At 42.7% G+C, this 20,282-nt stretch overlaps 1 protein-coding gene across 2 annotated transcripts in view; it reads right to left on the bottom strand.

Annotated features, from left to right (window-relative positions):
- Positions 1-20,282, bottom strand: part of LOC125882205 (matrix metalloproteinase-16-like) — a 95,404-nt gene that overhangs the window by 7,355 nt on the left and 67,767 nt on the right. For both annotated transcript variants that reach the window (XM_049565938.1, XM_049565940.1), the window contains 3 exons: positions 8,085-8,223; positions 1,001-1,151; positions 524-639 (listed from right to left, as the gene is read on the bottom strand). In XM_049565938.1, the coding sequence (XP_049421895.1) occupies positions 524-639; positions 1,001-1,151; positions 8,085-8,223 (406 nt within the window). The remainder of the gene's footprint in view (positions 1-523; positions 640-1,000; positions 1,152-8,084; positions 8,224-20,282) is intronic.

Below are 20,282 nucleotides of genomic sequence, written 5' to 3'. Positions count from 1 at the left end.
TCCAGGCCCAAACCCACCTGGCATGATGCATCCAATGGGAAAAGCTTTTCCTGTCCTCACACTATCTGACGGGCCTATGAGTGAGCTCTTTGAGAATTACAGATCCCGCCTCCCCACCCTTGGCGAGGGCCAACTGGCTTAAACCGGAATGGGCGCCCAGCGGTGGTCTTGTCCTTTCTGCTTTCCACAATCCTGCTCCAACTGGGTCTTATGGCACACTGAGCAGGACGGACTGATTATGGAACATTCTGCTTGTGAAACAATTCAAAACTGACCTCTTTTCAGATTTCATTTGCTGTGCACAAACACTCAGACTCAGTCAGTCTGTTTCCCCTGATATCGCATGTATGGAAGCGTGCCACGCACTAAAACTCAGTATAATAACTGGGGCAAATTTCAATCAATGCTACCCTGGTTTACCTCCCGCGCTGCGTGTGCCAGTGACCAGCTGAAATCAATGCCGCCTGGCACATGAAGCGCGCTGTTATTGCCAATTCAGAGTATCGGACAGGACAACTCGTACCATTGGCTTTGTCGACGAAGGCCCCCTGTGGCGAATCAGGCACACCTCTCCACACTGTGACGGGCTTGGGATAGCCGGGGTCCATGGTTCTCATTTCCTCATTGTAACGCCAGTACCTAAACAGGAACAAACGATGAGCCAGAGGAAGACAAAACAAGAACTGTACGTCAGGAATGAAAAAAGTTGAACTGACAACAGATGTAACTATCTCTTATCTTGTATCATATTATCACATCAGAATATCTGACCCTCTGTCTCTCGCAAGTCCCTGAACTTTATAGAGGAGCAATACTAAACTGTCAATCAAATACAACAACCTTTGAGTCACTAGACATGTTAGACAGCACTCTCCTCTGCCATCATCAAAACACCAAATGAGGGAATATCATCATCCCACCGCTCGATTACAGCTTCAAATTTCTGAGTTCTTAATGTTTTTTGAGGGTTTCTCTCTGTGTTCTGTCCATTCGCTCCCACCTGTCCCCTTTAAAGAAGTAGGTCTTGGCCACGTCCTCCCACCACACAGCGGTCTCGATGCTCTGGGCCGGCATGCCGTGGCCGAACTGGGCAATGTCCTTGGGGTATCCAGGCTGCAGCACCGTGTCCTTAAACACCCAGAACTGCTTCCCTGCACATCAAGAAAAAGAGAGGGAAAAATAAATTAGAAGTAGAAGGACAAGTAACAGCTGGGATTACCCTCCAGGAGCACTGCACGAGAAGGGCAGATTTACAAGGACAGATACAAGCCTTGTAACAAATAGCGGGCAATAACCTGTTGCCTTGTATTACTGCATTTGATGTTGATGTTTCCCTAATTTAAAATAGGACACAGACATGGTGACAAGTTCTCCTTGCCCTTGCTTAGAGGTACTCTGGGAACTTTTCAGCGCTGGCAAACTGAGCCGGTTACTGCTCAGCTGAGATAAAAAGAAACAGCTAAGACCCTTGTGGGAAAATTGGCGACCAAAAAGTCACATTAAAACATTTTTTTTTTTTAAAGTTTACAAGCCCCAAGGAGCCAAACAAATACCTGAACTTTAGGATGCTTTCCGGAGGACTATAATAATAATCTTGAAAAATAAAACATGAAATATGTCCTATTTCAGGGGACATTTTGTGAGTTTGTCCCTCTTCTCCTTCTCTTTAAACCATCATTCCTGTGGAGTAATTAGGTTAAACAGCATGTATCTGACACAGTGTGACCCCAGGAAGTGCTTTCCTTCGTCACTAGTGGAGGTGTAGGGTGTGCCAGGAGGAAGTGGGTGGGTGGGAGGTGAGTGGAAGAGTAGTGTTGCAAGAGAGAGGAAAAAAGAAAGTGGTAGAAATGACAAAGCTAGGGAGGGGAAAACCGGAGTATATCAAAAATTATCTTTCTTTGCAGACTCATGTCACATATATTTTATTTTTTATTTATTATATCACTCTGCTTTCAGACAATTTCATTTGATTAAGTACTGGAATGAGGCCTCAGGCTGTCAACACTCAATATTCCATGCAAGGGAAACAATATTCATCACTAAGACTATGAATATGATAATATCTGTAAAATACTTTTCTACACAGTCTTTCAATAACTTCAGGACTGACAAAAAAATAAATGCGTCTCTCTTTCGGATCAAAACCCCTGATGTAGAGAAGTTATGTTCTCTGCATAGTTTCCATCTTGACTTCAACAAAAGGATGGTGTTCAGCCCCGTTTCCACCAAACGCTTTTGGTATGATACCTTTGGAAACAAAGACCCTACATCCTAGACCCTAGGTCTGTTTAGCATTTCCACCACAAACAGTGCTCTTAAATGTGGTGCTCTTAAATGTTGTCACTCACTGTATTTCCTCATGACTGGTGACATAGATGGAAGTCTGCACCTCGTTTATCGTCGACAGAATGAGGCTGCACGCCGACATTTTCAGAACAAAATAAAACAGGCTGCATTGAGAGTCTCTTGATCGGGTTTGTGCATTTAGTCCTTCTCAGACAAGCTCTGGGGTTTAGTGCCGTAGCCCACAGGAACAATGCTCTGTAATGCTGAAGAGTGAGGATTGGGATATATGCCGTTCTGGTTGATGTAAACACTTGACGAGCCACTCATTACTTAAAGTGTATGTCATAAAAACTAATGGAATGGTCAAAGTTGCCACAGTAAATTTAAGGTGTGCTGATGGATTCACGTCCCCAGAGCCAGTCTGCAACACCAGGGATCAGCCCGCCCCTCAAGTGAAGGTGTTCAAGTATCTCGGGGTCTTGTTCATGAGTGAGGGTAGGATGGAGCGTGAGATGGAGCGTCGGTTTGGTGCAGCTTCCACAGTGATGCAGGTGCTGCACCAGTCCGTCGTGGTGAAGAGGGAGCTGAGCCAGAAGGCAAAGCTTTCGATTGACTGGTCCATCTACGTCCCAACCCTCACCTATGGTCATGAGCTCTGGGTAGTGACAGAAAGAATGAGGTCGCAGACTCAGGCAGCTGAAATGGGTTTCCTCTGTAGGGTGGCTGGGCTCAGCCTTAGAGATAGGGTGAGGAGCTCAGACATCTAGAGGGAGCTTGGAGTAGAGCCACTGTTCCTTGACATTGAAAGAGGTCAGCTGAGGTGGTTCGGGCATCTGATCAGGATGCCTCCTGAGCGCCTACTGTTAGAGGTGCTTTGGGCACGTCCCACTGGTAGGAGGCCCCGGGGCAGACGCAGAACATGCTGGAGGGATTAAATACTGTATCTCATCTGGCCTGGGAACACCTTGGGGTCCCCCATGAGGAGCTGGAAAGTGTTGGCGGAGAGAGGGACGTCTGGGGTGCTTTGCTTGGCCTGCTGCCCCCATGACCCGGCCCCAGATAAGCGGACGAAAATGGATGAATGAATGAATGAATGATGGACTCACGTCAGCCGAGGATAAATAATCATCTTCTACCTACTTGTGTAACCAACTTTTTTAATGAGTCAGGTTTTCTGTTTGAATGGCAGACAAACCTGACAGACTACAAGGGACTTTTGTGAGATCAGCTTTAAGATCACCTGCACGCTTTTCTTTAACAAATACAGGAAATGGGTGTGAAATAGAGCGGACATTTTCACTCAGCACTCATTTTCTTGCTTCATAAAGGCTACGCATCTGACATTTAGCCCTTGAGAAGTGTTTACACTAGATGGCTGAGGTGAAGGAGGGAGATTTATGGATGGAAAGGAGGAACAGTAGGAGACAGCGTCGGCTGAATGTGGGAAGGAGAGACCTGTAGTGGCCTCTTTTTGGAAAGGAAATTCCTGTCATTTCACCTCTTTCTCTTACAGTGCTCCACTCATTCTGGGTCACACTTCCTCTGGCCCTGACACACACATACACACACACACACACGCGCGCGCGCGCGCGCTGAGATTAATAGAGTCTCCCATCCCCGAAAAGAATGAGTTCAACTTGATTCACAAAAAAACCCCAAACCATAAAAAGCCCATCCCTTCCCTCTCTATCCTACATTTAATGGGATTCTCCTTTCTTTTTTAAAAATTGGAGTCGACTCGCAATCGCCCTCCACATAAAAGTCTGGCTTCATCTTCAGAGCTACGAGGGCTGCTTTGATGTAGCGGCAGCTCCGGCATCTGCTTCAGTGTAACGACTAATCCCCTGCTTGCCCTCAACACTGTATGAAGAGTGTTATATAGGATGAAGACTTGTCCAAAAAAGAGACTCCTCCTCCTTACACAGGCCACACGCAAACACATGCTGTTCAGCCAAATGAATCACACATGTGCATGTGTTTACAGAAATTATGATGCAGAAATATACGCACGGACACCAGAGTTCCCAATGTGCTGATTTCTGTAAACAGATTTGACATGAATAGATGATATGACTGCGGAATATGTAAGCAAGATTTTGGTATTAGAAGACTTTAATTTGTTTGTAGTCAGAGTAGTATTGACCACCAATCACATCTGAACGGGCTTTGGATGAATGCAGGTAAACAGTGCACGTGGAGAGCAAAAGAGGCAAAAATCATTGGCCGAAACACAACACATCCATTAAGATTTTAAATAATATCACTTGATGCTCAGGGGATGAATTGCTTACGGTGCTCTGTTGTGTGCTGGTGTTATGTGCAATACTCTTCTGGACTGTTATTGTGAGGCAACAATACTTTTGCAGCTCCTGGGTCCAAGACAAATTTCCACACTGGGACAATAAAGTATATCATATCATATCATATCGTATCTGTCATTGTACGTTGATGATTTAGCTTTCTACTAACTTAATCAGCTGACTACTTGTGAAACAATCTGCTCATAGACGTCATCTCTTGACATTTTTTGCAGCTCAAGTTGCTTGCTGGGCTGTTAACAATAACTGGTGCATGGTAAAGCATGTCTTGGCCCAGATGCCGCTTATCTGGTTATCCACTGACTACATCGAAACCCCCCGAAATATTGGCAAACTGTTGTCAGACCGATGCTTAATTTTTCCACCATTTTGTGTGTATGACCTACATCTTTGTTCTTAATTTGTGAATAGTTTCTCTCAAAGGGGGAAAATATCCTGCTTGACACTAAACAGATGGACTAAAAACCACCAAATGCAAGGAACGTGTAATAAAGTGTGCAATTTACATTTTTGCCTGTCAAACTTTGAACTTCTCCACATGCAATCAAATCGATCTCTGTACTATCTCATTAGGACATAAAAGCCTTATAAATAGTTTAGAGAGTGTTTTTCAATTTAAGCTTTTCCAAAACCACAAACTTGAGAGCAAAAGTGTAAGGAATCTATTAAAATTTTGTTTTCCATTCTGCCATGGAAGCTGTAAATCTTAGCATTCCCAGCTAACTAGCATACTAGTGACACCGGCAACCTAGTTTTCTTTCCAAATGCAGTGAGCATATCGTTAGCTTACTACTCCATTATGTTGGAGTTCATAAATTCGTATACATAAGTACATAAATATATTTGCTTTAGTTGCTGTTAGTGTGTGCCTAGCATGCTAACGTTAGCGATTAGCATACTAGTGGCTATCGCCTGTACCGATTAGCATGCTAGCAGTTAGCATGCTAGCTAGCTAAATGGACATTATACGTAAATATACCGTTTAAATGTTTTGGTTATTAATGGAAATGAATACAACCTCATTTATCTTTGTTGTGTTTATGGTATGTTTGTCTTCTCAGCTTACTTTGGGTGTATTTCGAGTTATATGCTTGGTGTGATATGCTAACTTATCCTGTAAGTGTGGTGCTATGGCACTCAGATAATTATGCACCCTGTTGAAGCACTAGGATAACAGCTTCCTGGGTGTTCTTACTGAACAACACTCATCATCCAAACCCAGCACTAATGTTTATACCTGGTTCTCACCAATAATTTTACCATCTTAATTTAGACTCCTTTAGCAGGGGTCTCTAATAAAGTCAGCTGCAGCGTCTGTTTTCAACCAACTCATGGAGTTTTAGTGTCATTAGCTGACAAATGTTTCAGTAGCTACACCTGCAAATTTTAGCCACCTTCAGTCGATTTCAGCTGGTTATTCAGCAGTCCTCTGATCGAAATGTGCAGCCTGCTTTTGTTTGTTTACCTTTGTGTGAAATCAGTGACTTATTTTTCTAAAATTACTTCTTATTAATAAAGTTTTTCAAGTGGTAAGTCTGCCACTATTATTATTTGTAAACGCAATATGAGTCATGTCTGAAATGAAAAGCTTGATCGATGATTGTCACTGCTCCCTGGAGGACAAGTTATGTAACAGTGACAATGTTTTCAAACTCACCTCGAACCTTATTCGTACTGAAGGCTCTGCTTCTATCTCATAATGCACTTGCCAATACTAATATATGCAATAAGCTATTATCAGCAGACATATTGGCCCGGCCGATTTATTGGTCTAGCTTTAATCCACATAACAAACTCTCAGACATGCCTGCATGAGGTAAATGAAGCAAGCAGCTCTGTCTGTCCTCTGACACAAAAAGCACCAATCAAGCTCTGATTGGATCCTGCCTCCTGGGAGGAAAATGCATATTGACATATAGGTCTTGATGCATTTGCGTAACCGCGCCACTGCCAACATTTTATTTGATTAATTCAATTTAGATTCATAATGCAGCCTCTTACCTCCTGATTTAGGCCAATCAAATAGTTTTACTTCTACACGCACAGCTTTTTAGCGTAATGCTTTAAATCTGTCTGCATACTGTCGTTAACATCGAGACATTCGGTGTGATTAGTGAAGCTGACAAGCTTGATTCCATTGTTTTCACACCATGAGCTGAGCACACATTCTTGACTCGCAGATCCGGTGTCTTAGAAGAACAGGAACGGGCAAACATGGACTCAGAATTGGCACAAAGCTGCACTGCAGGAATGAAGAACACATGTTGGATCTATTTCTAATGTATACCAGTGGTGTCTGCTTACTGACCTGCTCTGTGTTGCCTTAACAGCACTGAGCTAATCAGTGTCTCAACCATGACCTCAGTGCAAACTAGACTCTAAAGCTTCCATCTGTGCATTTATTTTCATCAGGAGCATTCATCAGACAAGGCGCCGTGAGCGGATATTCAGAACGGCTGGTTAGAAGGCCTAGAGTGCTGCATTTTGTTTTATGACCGACTTTCTTCCTAATGTTTTATTCCAAATGGGGACAGACAGAATAAGGCCTTCTGGGAAATCAGCTGTGCGTGTTCAAATGAAAAATAGCATTCTGTTAGTATAAATTCTCTAAATCTGTGTGCAATCCTGTTGCTACCCAGCCCAGAAAGAGAGCGGGGCGGAGGATGAAGCGCCGAAATCAGACTCGCAGAACTTGTGGCATACAGGGGACCAAGCAGTCTGCATTTCCAGGAATTGTTTGGTGTTGAAAATAGAAACGGCTAGAGTGAAGATTTGTAGTTTTTATCTCAGCAGACTTTCATTGCTTACCTACGTCTCCTTTCATCACCACCCTCTCCATCTCTGTATGTCTCCCTGGAGTGTATGCAAATAGGAGTCCGCAGGACGGCTATGCTTGTTTGCTGTTTCTTTTAAGAGGCTTTAGACGTAATTAACTTTGAATCTCTGTGCTTGGGGCTTGAATATGTGGACAAATCTCTTCAGAGAGGTAAAAATAAATCAGACTTACTGTAACAGACAGTAGGTACTGAAGTTCCTCAGCAGATGCCATGACATTGATTTCGATTTTTAGCTACAGTGAAGATTAAAACTTAAACATATCACTACAAGCAGCACTTCTTATAACTCAAAACTGGTGGATTATGGCTGATTTTCGAACCAAGTGAGCAAAACATTACTTTAATCTTCCACAGATTTACATTAAACTCACACACAGATAAGATCAAGGCACTTCCTTGAGTGGGCATAATAACATACAGCCTCTGTTTATGCTGAATGTTAAAAAGACATGTGCATACAGTTTATACACAGGACATATCTAGGAAATTCCTGCAGATGAATAATACAGACACTGTATTTGGACCAGGCTCCCAAACTGCTGGATGAAGATGAATCAAAGCTTTTCAATGTGCCTCTGATAGAAAAGAGCTTCACACAGTGGCGCTGTGACAACAGTGATGACGGTGAAGCATGGGAGCTTACCTTTGAAGAAGACAAACTTGCCCTCGCTGTTCTCGTAGACGGCGTCTATTTTGGGCGGCAGGCCCCTCCAGAAGACACTGATGAGCATGGGGTACCCTGGCATCACCGAGTTATCTCTCACTCGCCAAAACCAGTGGTCCTGAAAGAGAACAAAGGATGCCGTTAGGAAACAGAGAGCAGCATGATGAAGGTCACTTAAAAGTTTCTTGACACCAAACAACAAACTGCCCTAAACCGGGAAAAAAATGATAATGAATTCTGCATATTGTAACGCAGTTGGCGGTAAATTAGAACATCTGATAGCGGTGAGCTGAGGCCAGCTTCCTCGCTTTCCCGCCCCTACAACAAAGCCTGCTGGTGATGATCAACTCAAGCTGCCGCTGTGATAGCCCTGATGGCTTTAAGATCCACACATACTTTCTCAGGTTGCCTGGAAAGCCCAGGAGACTGTCGCTATGCACGCAGAACTTGAAGAACATACTGGGAAACCCATCAAGTAACGGGGGCAAAGTGATAGCCAGGAGCTTTATGAGAAGCCAAGAGTGTCTGATTTCCTTCGGGGTGGGAGTGGGGCGGAGGGGAGAGAACGTGAGCGCGGCCAAGTGGAAGGTGTGTCTTTTTGATGTTGGATGAAACTTGATGACAGAGGGAGCCGGGGGGAGACCCAGCTGTGAAAGCCATTAGGACTCCGCGAGATGTCCCACCCTTTGGCGATGAATGGCCAATTGCGTCTCCCTAACGGGCCGGGCGCTCAGGCCCGAAAAGCCTGACCTCATAGCGAGGAACGCGGAGACAACACATCATCACACCCTGCTTCATTCAGAGTGAAAGCTAAATAAACAGCCCATTTATCAAACACTCTCCGCGCTGCTCTCTTTCTCTCTCTCTGTCTAATCCAATTGTTTCTCTGGGACTCTCCTCTCTCCCTGGACTCTTCCACCTCTTTCTTTTCATTTCCCCTTGTCTCTCATTCCAATTCCTCATCTCTTCCTCTTCCTCTCTTGCTCTATACCTACTGCCTCCATAGATTTCAATTGTTCAGCGTTTTCTTCTGTACACAGCCAGGCCCAGTAATTGAAAACAGATCAAACTGTGAAATCCAACCCATTTGAATCCTTTTGACTTCATAAAAGAGAAAATGTTCTTTCTCCCGCCCTGCCGTCCCACTCCCACTCTGAAAATAAAGCTCGGGCAAGCAGACTTCACTTGTTGAAAATTTCAGCAGACACTTTGCAATTACAGGAATGTTTCGAATAATCACAAGCTTGGTCGTAGCAGAAGTAAGAAATGTTTTATCTCTTAATGTTCGTGTTTTGTGTTCTGAGAGAAAGAGCGGTGTAGGGTTTGTCACGCATATGGTCTCATGACAATGCATGCAAAGCAATAAGGTTGAATTACCATACACTTTACATACATTTTGGACTGCTTGACTGCATTAACAAACTCTACCTACTGACGAGTTTCTGTCAGTCTCCAGGAAAGTTTGTAAAGCATAACACAAATTGTAGCAACTACCCTGCGAGATCTGTGAGCTCAAAGTTAACATCACTGTGCTGCATGAGGTCTGTGGCCGACTAAGTTCCCTTTTAGCTTCAGATAAATAATGGGAACTGCTCTGCCTTTAATTAATACTTCAGTGAGCAGGTATGTGGACATAGATCAAGTGATGAGAACATCACTTCGTGGGTGCTCTGCTAGAGGAATACTGTGAAACATAACTGGGAAAAACTATTATGCAAACATGAAGGCTATGAAAGGATGACTGATTGGGCCCGAGGGGTCCCCTACGTCAGAGCCTCTGTTTGAAGTGACTGTTGACATCTCTTGTTGGAAAGTCAATCGAATGACTGAAAGAGACTCAGAATGACTACAAAGAGGTGAAACACAACTACAAAGAGACGAAAATGACCGAAAAGAGACAATAACAGGCGACAAAGCTGGACTAAACGACTGCAATGGACTTGTTTTGTGTCTCTTTCAGTCTAAGTGTCTTGCTCCTATGTTGGTAGGGGGTAGTTGGGGCCTTTTACAAGTTTGTGGAGATCATTGTTTCATAATTCCTCCATGATAAAGACTTTGACAGTTTTTTTTTTGAATATTTTATTTCAAGCTTTTCAATTTGGCATGAACATCAGATTACAGTGAGTCCAAAGAGCTGCCAAATTTTTAAACAGGTATCATATGTGTTTTTCAGGACATAGTTGATTGTCTCTAGAGGCAAATCATTATTTCTGATGTCCACTTTGATATAGAGAGAAGGGAATCTGACTTCCACGTTAATGCAAATCACTTCCTGGAAACAGCAAGAGCTGTACCAATAAATTTCCTGGAGCTTTGATTTAGTTTCAAATTTGTGACATTTTCTAGGAGAAAAAGTCCTGGAGCTAATAGAAGTGATGTGTCCATAATTTTAGTGAGTGTGTCACACGAATCATACCAAAATGTTTTAACTTTTATCAGACACTTTTATCAAGTGACTCTGGTTGTTTTGGTTTTCTTTGTCAATTGAGTCTGGTCGTTTTGACAAGGACATAAAAGTGGAATTGAAGCTGTTAACAGCTTCCCTATTGGAAAGGGCTGTCTGCTGCAAGGTAAAGCTGTGAAAAAGTCTTAATATAGCATACACTTAAAGTGTTACTGATTTTGTTTGGGTGCGACTTTGTTTAGGTGTCTAAAAAACATTTGCTGCTGCCCCTGTCAACAGCAATACATCACTCAGCTTCCCTGGCAGTGCTCCTGCCTGCCGTTCCAAACTGGGGGCGTGCTGACTGACATCTACTGTAAGTAAAGCACTGACTTTGTGTCTCACACAACCCCACTTGAAAAGACGATCCCTTTCATAGGGATAAAATCTTAATGAAGTAAACAACAACAACAATAACAACAAAAGGCAGGAAAAAAAGAAACAAAACAAACTCTATTAAAAACCTCATCACAGCACACATTCCAGGTCAACCGTGGGTGAGCATCTGCCGCTGCCTCGTGTGTGTTTGTGTGTGTGTGAGGAGGTGAGAATATGACAGACAGTGGTGTTAGGATGACAGTGTTGCTGATCTCTCACTCGGTTAATGTGACGCACACACTTTCTTGGCTTGACTGAGAGCAGAGTGCAGGTGTAAATAATTCAGGGGGGTTGAGGATTAGGGTTGAAGCTGAGAACACAGTATCTATCAGCAGAAGAGAACTTGTTGTTGTTGTGTGTGTTTTTTCATCTCAAAGCATAGACTGGAACAAAACTTCTCCAAACCACATTAACATAACTGCAGAACATAACTTGTAAATAATGAAGTATGACCTTGAAATGCAGTCGTGACAGTAAGAAGCGCCGGTTCAACTTTTCAACCTGCAGCTGTGTTTCTCCATTACTGTTCATTCTTATATGGCAGCTCCAAAGATTATACATGTGGAAAAATATTCTAATTCAATAAATGTCAATAAAGCAGACAGTTAAATCTTTATGCTAAGCTAACTGTCGTCTGCTTTATATCTAGTGCACTTTACAAAATTCTTTCTCTTTGTGTTTCTATTTCTGTGTGGGGTGTTTAAGAATCTTATACCATCTGCTGAACTGCTTGTTAACGCAAATAGCTAATCAGCCAATCATGTGGCAGCAACTCAATCCATTTAGGCATGTAGACATGGTCAAGACGACCTGCTGAAGTTCAAACTGAGCATCAGAATGAGGAACAAAGGTGATTTAAGTGACTCTGAACGTGGCATGGTTGTTGGTGCCAGACGGGCTGGTCTGAGTATTTACTGGGATTTTCACACACAACCATCTCTAGGGTTTACAGAGGATGGTCCGAAGAAGAGAAAATATCCAGTGAGCCAAAATGTCTTGTTGATGCCAGAGGTCAGAGGAGAATGGCCAGACTGGTTCAAGATGATAGAAAGGCAACAGTAACTCAAATAACCACTGGTTACAACCAAGGTCTGCAGAAGACCATCTCTGAAGCAACAACACCTTGTCCAACCTTGAAGCAGATGGGCTACAGCAGCAGAAGACCACACCAGGTGCCACTCCTGTCAGCTAACAACAGGAAACTGAGGCTGCAGTTCACACAGACTCACCAAAACTGGACAATAGAAGATTGGAAAAACGTTGCCTGGTCTGATGAGTCTGGATTTCTGCTGCAACATTCAGATGGTAGGGTCAGAATTTGGAGGCATGTATCCATCCTGCCTTGTATCAATGGTTCAGGCTGGTGGTGGTGTAATGGTGTGGGGGAGATTTTCTTAGTACCAACTGAGCATGGTTTAAACACCACAGCCTACCTGAGTATTGTTGCTGACCGTGTCCATCCCTTTATGACCACAGTGTACCCATCTTCTGATGGCTACTTCCAGCAGGATAACACACCATGTCACAAAGCTCAAATCATCTCAAACTGGTTTCTTGAACATGACAATGGGTTCCCTGTACTCCAATGGCCTCCACAGTCACCAGATCTCAGTCCAATAGAGCACCTTTGGGATGTGGTGGAACGGGACATTCACATCATGGATGTGCAGCTGACAAATCTGCAGCAACTGTGTGATGTCATCATGTCAATATGGACCAAAATCTCTGAGGAATGTTTCCAGCACCTTGTTGGATCTATGACACCAATAAGTTCTGAAGGCAAAAGGGGTCCAACCTGGTACTAGCAAGATGTACCTAATAAAGTGGCCAGTAAGTGTATATCTACATTGATGATGTTGTAATTCACTATTTCTTAGCTTCTTTTAAATCTTAAAAAGGTAAAAAATATCGAATTGGTGGCATTAAAGTCTGTCCGATCTTCTAAGAGAAAAGTGCTCTGTCTCTTTCCTCCCAGTTACAGAAAAGAGAGAGATACCGAGAAGAGCGGACAGCTCACTGCCCACTTGGCCACTGTGCTCTCATTAATGGATGTCGGAATCAAAGCTTGTCTCCAACATCAGCGGCCAAGTGGCCAATCCTGCACCGTGAGGCACCCTCCGGCATCCCAGAATCCCCTGCTCTAAATCCGTCGACATCAAGGAAGGAAGGTCTCTCAGTGACTGGCAAGACCCTTGTGATTACACTTAAGACTAGTGAAGAAGAGGAGAAGGAGGAAGAGGGTGGCAGTTTCCTTTATTATAGGCTGTCTCAGGATGAGAGCTGGACTGATGAGGGAAGTGTTTTTTCTCCATTATACCTGACTGTAGCGCAGGAGGCTCTGATTGCATCCATGCAATGGTCCCAACTTTCTGAGCAAGCAAACCATGCATCATAATCAGGCAGTGAGCAGAAGTAAAGTCAATAAAGTGACTTTAAAACCATTCCTAAATCATTGTTTTTGAAAATATGTATTCTTTTAGGCTTTCACATAAATGTGATTGTGAACTGTGGGCCTTTAAATGGCTGTAAAGTATATGGAAGTCAATGGAAAAACCTCAACTTCTCAACAAAACAAAAAAAAAAAGATGTCCTGTAATGTACGTCCTGTTGATTTTTTAAAATGATCCGTCCATTAAAAAAAATTTTAAAAGCTTAAACTGTTCTGAGGGAATATTTGGCCTACAACCCTAAAGCCCAGTTTGGATTTTCTGGCTCTCCAACCTGACAAGATGGCAGCGAGCCATGAACTCAAATCCAGACTTCTAAACGTCTGCTGGAAGATGTCTGACACTTTATATCCATATTTTACTACTCTCCAAGCCTGATGGGAAATGAACGGACTCTTGGTAACTTGCTGTCTGGTCGCTGTCTGACAGTACAAGTGATGAGGTCACAGTCTAGTACACTTTTGGTACGGTGGGAGAAAATGCCAGAGAAAAGCGCCGTCTCTGTACACATGCATATACATGAATGAGCGACTCTGTACCATACGGCTTGAGAGTTCACATAAAGTTGAACCCGAAGTCCCTGCAGTCATAAAAGTGGTAGCTGTGTAATTGCAGTGAGGCATTTACTGGTGACACTGGATCCACACGGCCACACAGATGACTGCGTGAACCTTAAACGACCTTCTGTCGCCCCGCTGGAGAGACAAATGATCGACCGTAAAACTACCACCTTAACAAGCATGACTCCTAACCTGCCTTTGTAGATTAACGTCCCTCGGATAAATCAGGCACCTCTCTGGGTTGTTGGGAACAATACTTCTTACATCTACAGTTCATCTGTAACCTGTAAGATCCTTCAGTTGTGAACACATGTCTGATCTCGTCATTCTTTTTCTTCATATAATCAAAGTAGCCTGAAAGTACCATTTTATCCAAAATTTGGAAGCTTTATCGGTGACTGCAACCATATCACTCAAGTTAAAGGATCTCTCCACTGACTTTAGATGAGCTTGCTTCACACGCCATAAGAGGCTAGGGCTGGGTGACATGTCCTAAAGTTGCTAGAGTTCCCTCAAAAGCATCTCATTGATGCTAGGACTGGAAGATACAATCGAACATGACAGCATTTCTGACCAAATACCCTGTCTGATGGAACAACAATGTAGGAATGACTATTGTTGTTTCCCCACCAGGAAAACGTCATAAGACAAAAGACGATATGTAGTCTCGTATCTCGGTAATGATAAAATATCTTCATATTTCCCAGTCCTATAAGGAGCATTACCCCAGCTGTAAAAGAAACAGCTGTGTGAAGTCCTCCGTGGCTCTTACATTAACAGCTTGAAATAATACCCTTGATGATGTCGTCAGGGTCATATCGGCATGGGCTTTAAACTTGCAGTTGTGGTGAAAGGTTTTCATATACTCGTAAAAAACATGTATTCCATTTAAAAACCTTAGAAATTGGAGGCGTGGGGTTTGAAAGAAGTGGGCATTTAGAAAGCTGGCAGGTGTATTAAAGCACGGACTGCATCATGGAGCGTAGGACCAAGTGTATTCTAAGCTTGGCTGATACCAAGGACAAAGAGTCAAGATATAAATCTGTCTTTCATGTGTCGGCAACTACAGAGAAGTGAACACTGAATTTGTACTTTCCTCCTCTACTCATTACCTGACACTGATAATAACAAACTCCTCAGTCCTGCTGTAATATGGAAAACATTTGCCTTCACGGCTGCATAAAATTGCATATGGAACAGTTTTTCTCAGCAGTTCTTGATGAGCTGCTCTACTTTGTGATTCTGGAAGTGGAACATTTAAATATTTTGAAAACAATAACTTCTGTCTCTGTGGGGGGGAGTGAGACGCCTGGTTTCGACATTTCGGGTAGTCAAAAAACATTTTTAAAAAAGGGCCTGTGGATGCAGGGACCCGTCCTAGTGCACATCAGTAACGTGACAAAACTTACTAAGCAAGAAAAGGCTCTGAAAGTCTCGCACAGAAAAAAATGTTGAACCTTACTTGCATCCTGTTTATTGCAAAAGCAGATTGAAAAAAAGTTCTATTTACATGTAAATGAATATAGAGGCAAGTTACAAATCTGTAGACTTCAATATACTTTCAAAGGCAGAATACAAACAAGCAGGAATGATCACTGAGTTTTGACATAAGTATTCCTCAGAGGTGTTCTGTTAACATCCAACTGTAACTCACTCTTTCCTTTGCCTTATTTCCCCCTCTGGAGACAAACAGCTTCTGCTCTGAACTGTGCTAAAACACGGACAATATGGACCGAAATATTTGATTCTTGTGTGGGTGAGTATAACCAGAGCATCCACGATGCGATAATATCACGATACTCAAGTCGTAATACAATGGTATTGCGATATATTTCGATTTATGACCTTTTTTCAACTCTAATTATGTCCCCAAAGGACAGAACGCTCAGCTGACCAGAGTGACAGGATGGAATGACCGGTCTGGTAATGAACAAACTTGCGAAGGGAGCATCTGTGGATGTATCTGGGCCGCCGCAGCAGTCCAAGAGTTTTGATGGTGGAGAGGAGTGGAGTTATTGTTGAACTTGGGTAGTTTTGAAGTGCAGCATTTTGATGACGTTGAGCTGGGAGTTGATAGCCAGTAGCCAAGGGCTGGTTGACCAGAGTGCCAGGCGTAACAGGATGACCATAAGCACGACAGGTGAGGAGGGCTGAGTGCCGTAGCTGTACTCATGAAGAAAGAGCTGAAGGTAGCTGCTAATGTAGGTAATTTGTATTTGTATATTAAAAAAATAGATTCTCAGCACTGTGTGATGATACGATAATGCCACAATATCGCACTACTTTGCTGTATGGATCTTCCCCCCACCCCTCGCTCTTCTGCTGCAAAAGCCTCAAACAGGTCTTCATTTTTCTAAGTGAGAGTAAAGACTCACTTTCAGTCAAAGAGAAATCCATTTCAACAGCATAAATCCAGATTTTCCTTCATCGTAAACCTCAGTGCTCTGAGTGTATTTCACCAGATAAACTCTCGTAAAGTCGTCTCTCTAAACTCCCCTACTTTACACAGCTGGACCACCTGTGGACTTCAGGGGCTGTGAGACTGCTGAGATCTCCGCTATAATGACTTGGCATCGACTTGACTCTGCGCTTCCAAAACAATCAAGTGGGGACGGGGAGTTTGGCCAAGCTGTGCAGACCAAATGGACCCACACCATGAAGTAACCAAGTGGACAATCAATTGTATCGTCAGAAAAAAGGAAGAAGTCACCCTCATGAATGACAGTGACAAGAGACAGAAGTAAAGAAATAGCTGAAACAAGATGTAAGCACAGGCTGTAAATCATTCCTACTCCGTCAGCCATCATTTTACCTAGTCCTCAGTGTAATACGTCGACCTTGGCACGCTCTAAAGGGAATATATCTAACTCTAAAGCAACACAAACATCTGCAATTAGGATTCCAGATCAACTGTTTTACAGTTGGGCAGCTTCGTCTACCAGGAGGAAAGAAGGCATTAACACGATACCTCAGTCCTCTTGGAGGAAACTGGCACAACCCTCACTGAGAATCAAGAAATATTAGGACCACCTGCTCCTCCTGTGAAACACACTTACAGAGACGATCCAAGTCCAACCAGTCATCCCTTATTGATTTCACTTTACTAAACACATTTGATTCACTGGCTGAGGCGTGGATTATGCAAAAGGGCGAAGCAAATCATTTGTGAGTCATAATATTACTGGTGGTCCTAATGATGTGAACACTGTGGATTTACAACAGCACTTACATGTGCTCTGTAACAAATCACCCTTCTCCGTCAGTCTTTCCCCTCCGCTCCTCTACACCTTTGGAAAAATGTAAGCAGTTGCTCCTGCTAAAGGCCAACAGAGAGAAACATTCATCAAAGCCTTCAAAATGATGGAGCCAGGAGTCTCTTCACATTGGTGGTGATGCCCACTCCTACTTCATACACTGTATTAATTTTTACTTCTGTTTCCCATCATGCAAAGTCCTAAAATCTGACTTTTCTTTGAATAACACTTGAACACAACACTCTACACTGCACAGTTACACACTGCTATACCTTGTTGGCCCTTTGCTCGTGGGTTAATTATGTTCATTTAGATTATTAATTTGAAAGTGGAGGGCTTAAACAAAGAGGGGAGCCATGTTGTTTATGCTGAGCAGCAGTTTACATGGGTGGCCCCTGTGGATCGGCCTCCACAGTGAGCTTAGAAACTCATTTGGCACACAAGGACTGTAGGAGTGCTTACTATAAACTAAGCTACTGTTCATAAATATGGTTTGTAAAACTTTTATGAAGTGTTTTAATTGTGCGAGAAAAATATAAGCTCAATATAAAGAAACAATAGAGATTATGTAGAGAAATCAAGTAAACCAAAATATTTGTTGTCGCATTAACACTCAGTTACTAAAAAGCTGCTTGCTGGCCACAAAATATCATTTCAGCAAAATCATTTCAGGGTTTTCTTTTAATACAAGAAGATCCATCAGACTAGAAAACATCCAAAAAAAAAAAAAAAAATCCAACAGGAGGAAGGCTCATTTTTCCTGATCTGACATGGCAAAAACAAAGAGACTGCCGATGTCTGATGCATGTTTCCAAGGAGCCTATCACCAAGACAATAATCAGATTTAGGGAAATTGCATGGATTTCCAAAAAAATGAGAAGAGACATTTATTGACCATCAGCCGATGCTTTGTGTGAGAAGCCTTGGAAAAATAATTTGATAACAGGTTAGCAGTAAACAACATCAATGTGATGTTGGATTAGTTATGACAATATAAAGTAGCGGGACCTGCATGTTCCAACAACAGAAATTGTTTTTTAAAGAGTAGTGGCAAGACAATTTGTTAGTGCACCACCGCACCCAAATTCAATTTAAAACCCACAGATACACAAAGTGTAGTTAGAGCGTAAGTGGCCTTGTACCCAGGGCTGAAACTACTGCTCCTAATACTCTTTGCTGCAAATTCTGTAAAGCTTTGTGTAACCCATACAGCTTCATATAAACTCTGGGTTTTGCTGACACTGTACACAGGTGACGTGATTTGATGATGGCAACATTGCAAAAGAAAGGAGGAGAGAGAGAAAATGGTGAGGTGCCAGGAGAAGACAGCCCAGAGAAAATGACAGACGGTGTTCAAAGCTTGGTGTAAATTCAAGCTGAAACAAAATCAAAACTCTGTATAGTGAGTCTATTGTTAACCTAACTAGCCTGCTACAATAGCACCATGTCAATGCTTCAGCATCTCAACAAGAAGCATCCGGTCCTCGCAGCTGACGCACACAAGGGAACATTAACGTTAGCATTTAACATAAGAATCAATATGATTGCTACTTAAGATGAAGGTCTCACAGTGCTGGCTGTATTCAAGTTGCTACAGCTGCTAAGTGAAGGATCTTTCTCCAGCTGGCGTCCGTATCTCTGAATGGCAGAGACCTGTGCAATATTATTTTTTGTATATTTACCAGTGCTCTTTAATAAAGAAAAAGCGTAGATGACGTCAGTTTGTTAAATGGAGGCAAAACTGGGGAAGTATTAATAGGAATATTGGATTTCTCTGTAACGCTAACTTTGTAGCTCATTAGCTAACATTAGCTTCGATAGCAAAACAAACTGGACGAAGCTAGATTACTAAAGGAATTGGCAGCTGCAGCTCTACTTGACCCTTCACTTTCTAAACTTAAGGAAGCCAATTGCTGTACAGTTTCTCTGAGCTCTGCAGAAATCCCATGATCCTCATCACTCCATCAGACCAGGCAGAGGAAGGGTAACAGAAACTGCTGCATACACCATGTGAAAGAGATGAGGGTGTATTTAGACTATTTTAACAACCATTTATTACCTCCACCATAAAAACAAAACAAAACAGAGACAGTGTGCGCTCTGAGTCTAATTTTGGTTAAATACCTTCACAGGTAGCGGCTTTGGTTCCACGTGGGATTTATTTTTCGGAGTTTAAAGCACACAGTCAGAGAGGGGGCAGAGAGGACAGAGAGGGTTTTTCCCCTGGCACCACAAGCCTCTTATTTAACCATTGAATACTATCTATTTATAACCCCAGAAAAATACAGTCACACTCACAAAAAGCATCAGAGGCACTCTTTCTCCTTTCTGCGGAGAACACAGGACATCTTTGTGTTGCCCCAAGGTTTTTCTCTGTTCCTTACCGCATGTTGCCAAGGTCTTGTGCTCACAAGCTTAGACCAAGGATAAAGATGCATTAAGGGACATGTGTACCTTTTTCTCATGCAAGGGAATGAAAACCAGCCTCAGTTTGTTGGAGAAGGGAAAACTGTGCTGCAGAGAGCGTGGCATGGTGTTTCTTCTTAGTTAAATATCTACTTTGTCCAAATTCGTGCTCGGCTTGCCCCAAAGTAATCTGGACAGAGCTCGTTTTAGACATAATAGCTCCTTTAATTATACACTGAAACACACAGGCACTAATTTCAAGATAATTGAGGAGAGTCCACCATATTTCTACAAGCTATAACCAGTGTTAAACTCTTCTCTCTGAACAATTCGAACCAATATCTCTACTAACGTAGAGAAAAACTCAACCGAATAAATTTACATTGCATCCACATGAGCCATTTACACATTATACACACTATACACACACTGAACATGTAGCAGATTAGAAGGAAAGCTCCCACCCTCTGTATATTTAGGTAATCCTCAAAGCTCTCTAGCAAGCTCTCCACAGGGTGTTTCAAACCTGCAGGCCGTTTCCACTGGTCTGGATCAAGTCGTTCTCTTGTTACATTTATCAGCTGATTACGTTACATGTTACAGCCAGAAATGACATGAAGGAAAGGACTCTCTTCAGGCACGTATTGGTGGTTCGGAAATATGATATGAAATTAGATCTCACAAGTTTG

Source organism: Epinephelus fuscoguttatus, linkage group LG21 (genome assembly GCF_011397635.1).
Source record: "Epinephelus fuscoguttatus linkage group LG21, E.fuscoguttatus.final_Chr_v1".
NCBI lineage: Eukaryota > Metazoa > Chordata > Actinopteri > Perciformes > Serranidae > Epinephelus > Epinephelus fuscoguttatus.
Note: the sequence above shows the minus strand (reverse complement) of the source record. Positions and strands in the feature narration are given on the sequence as shown.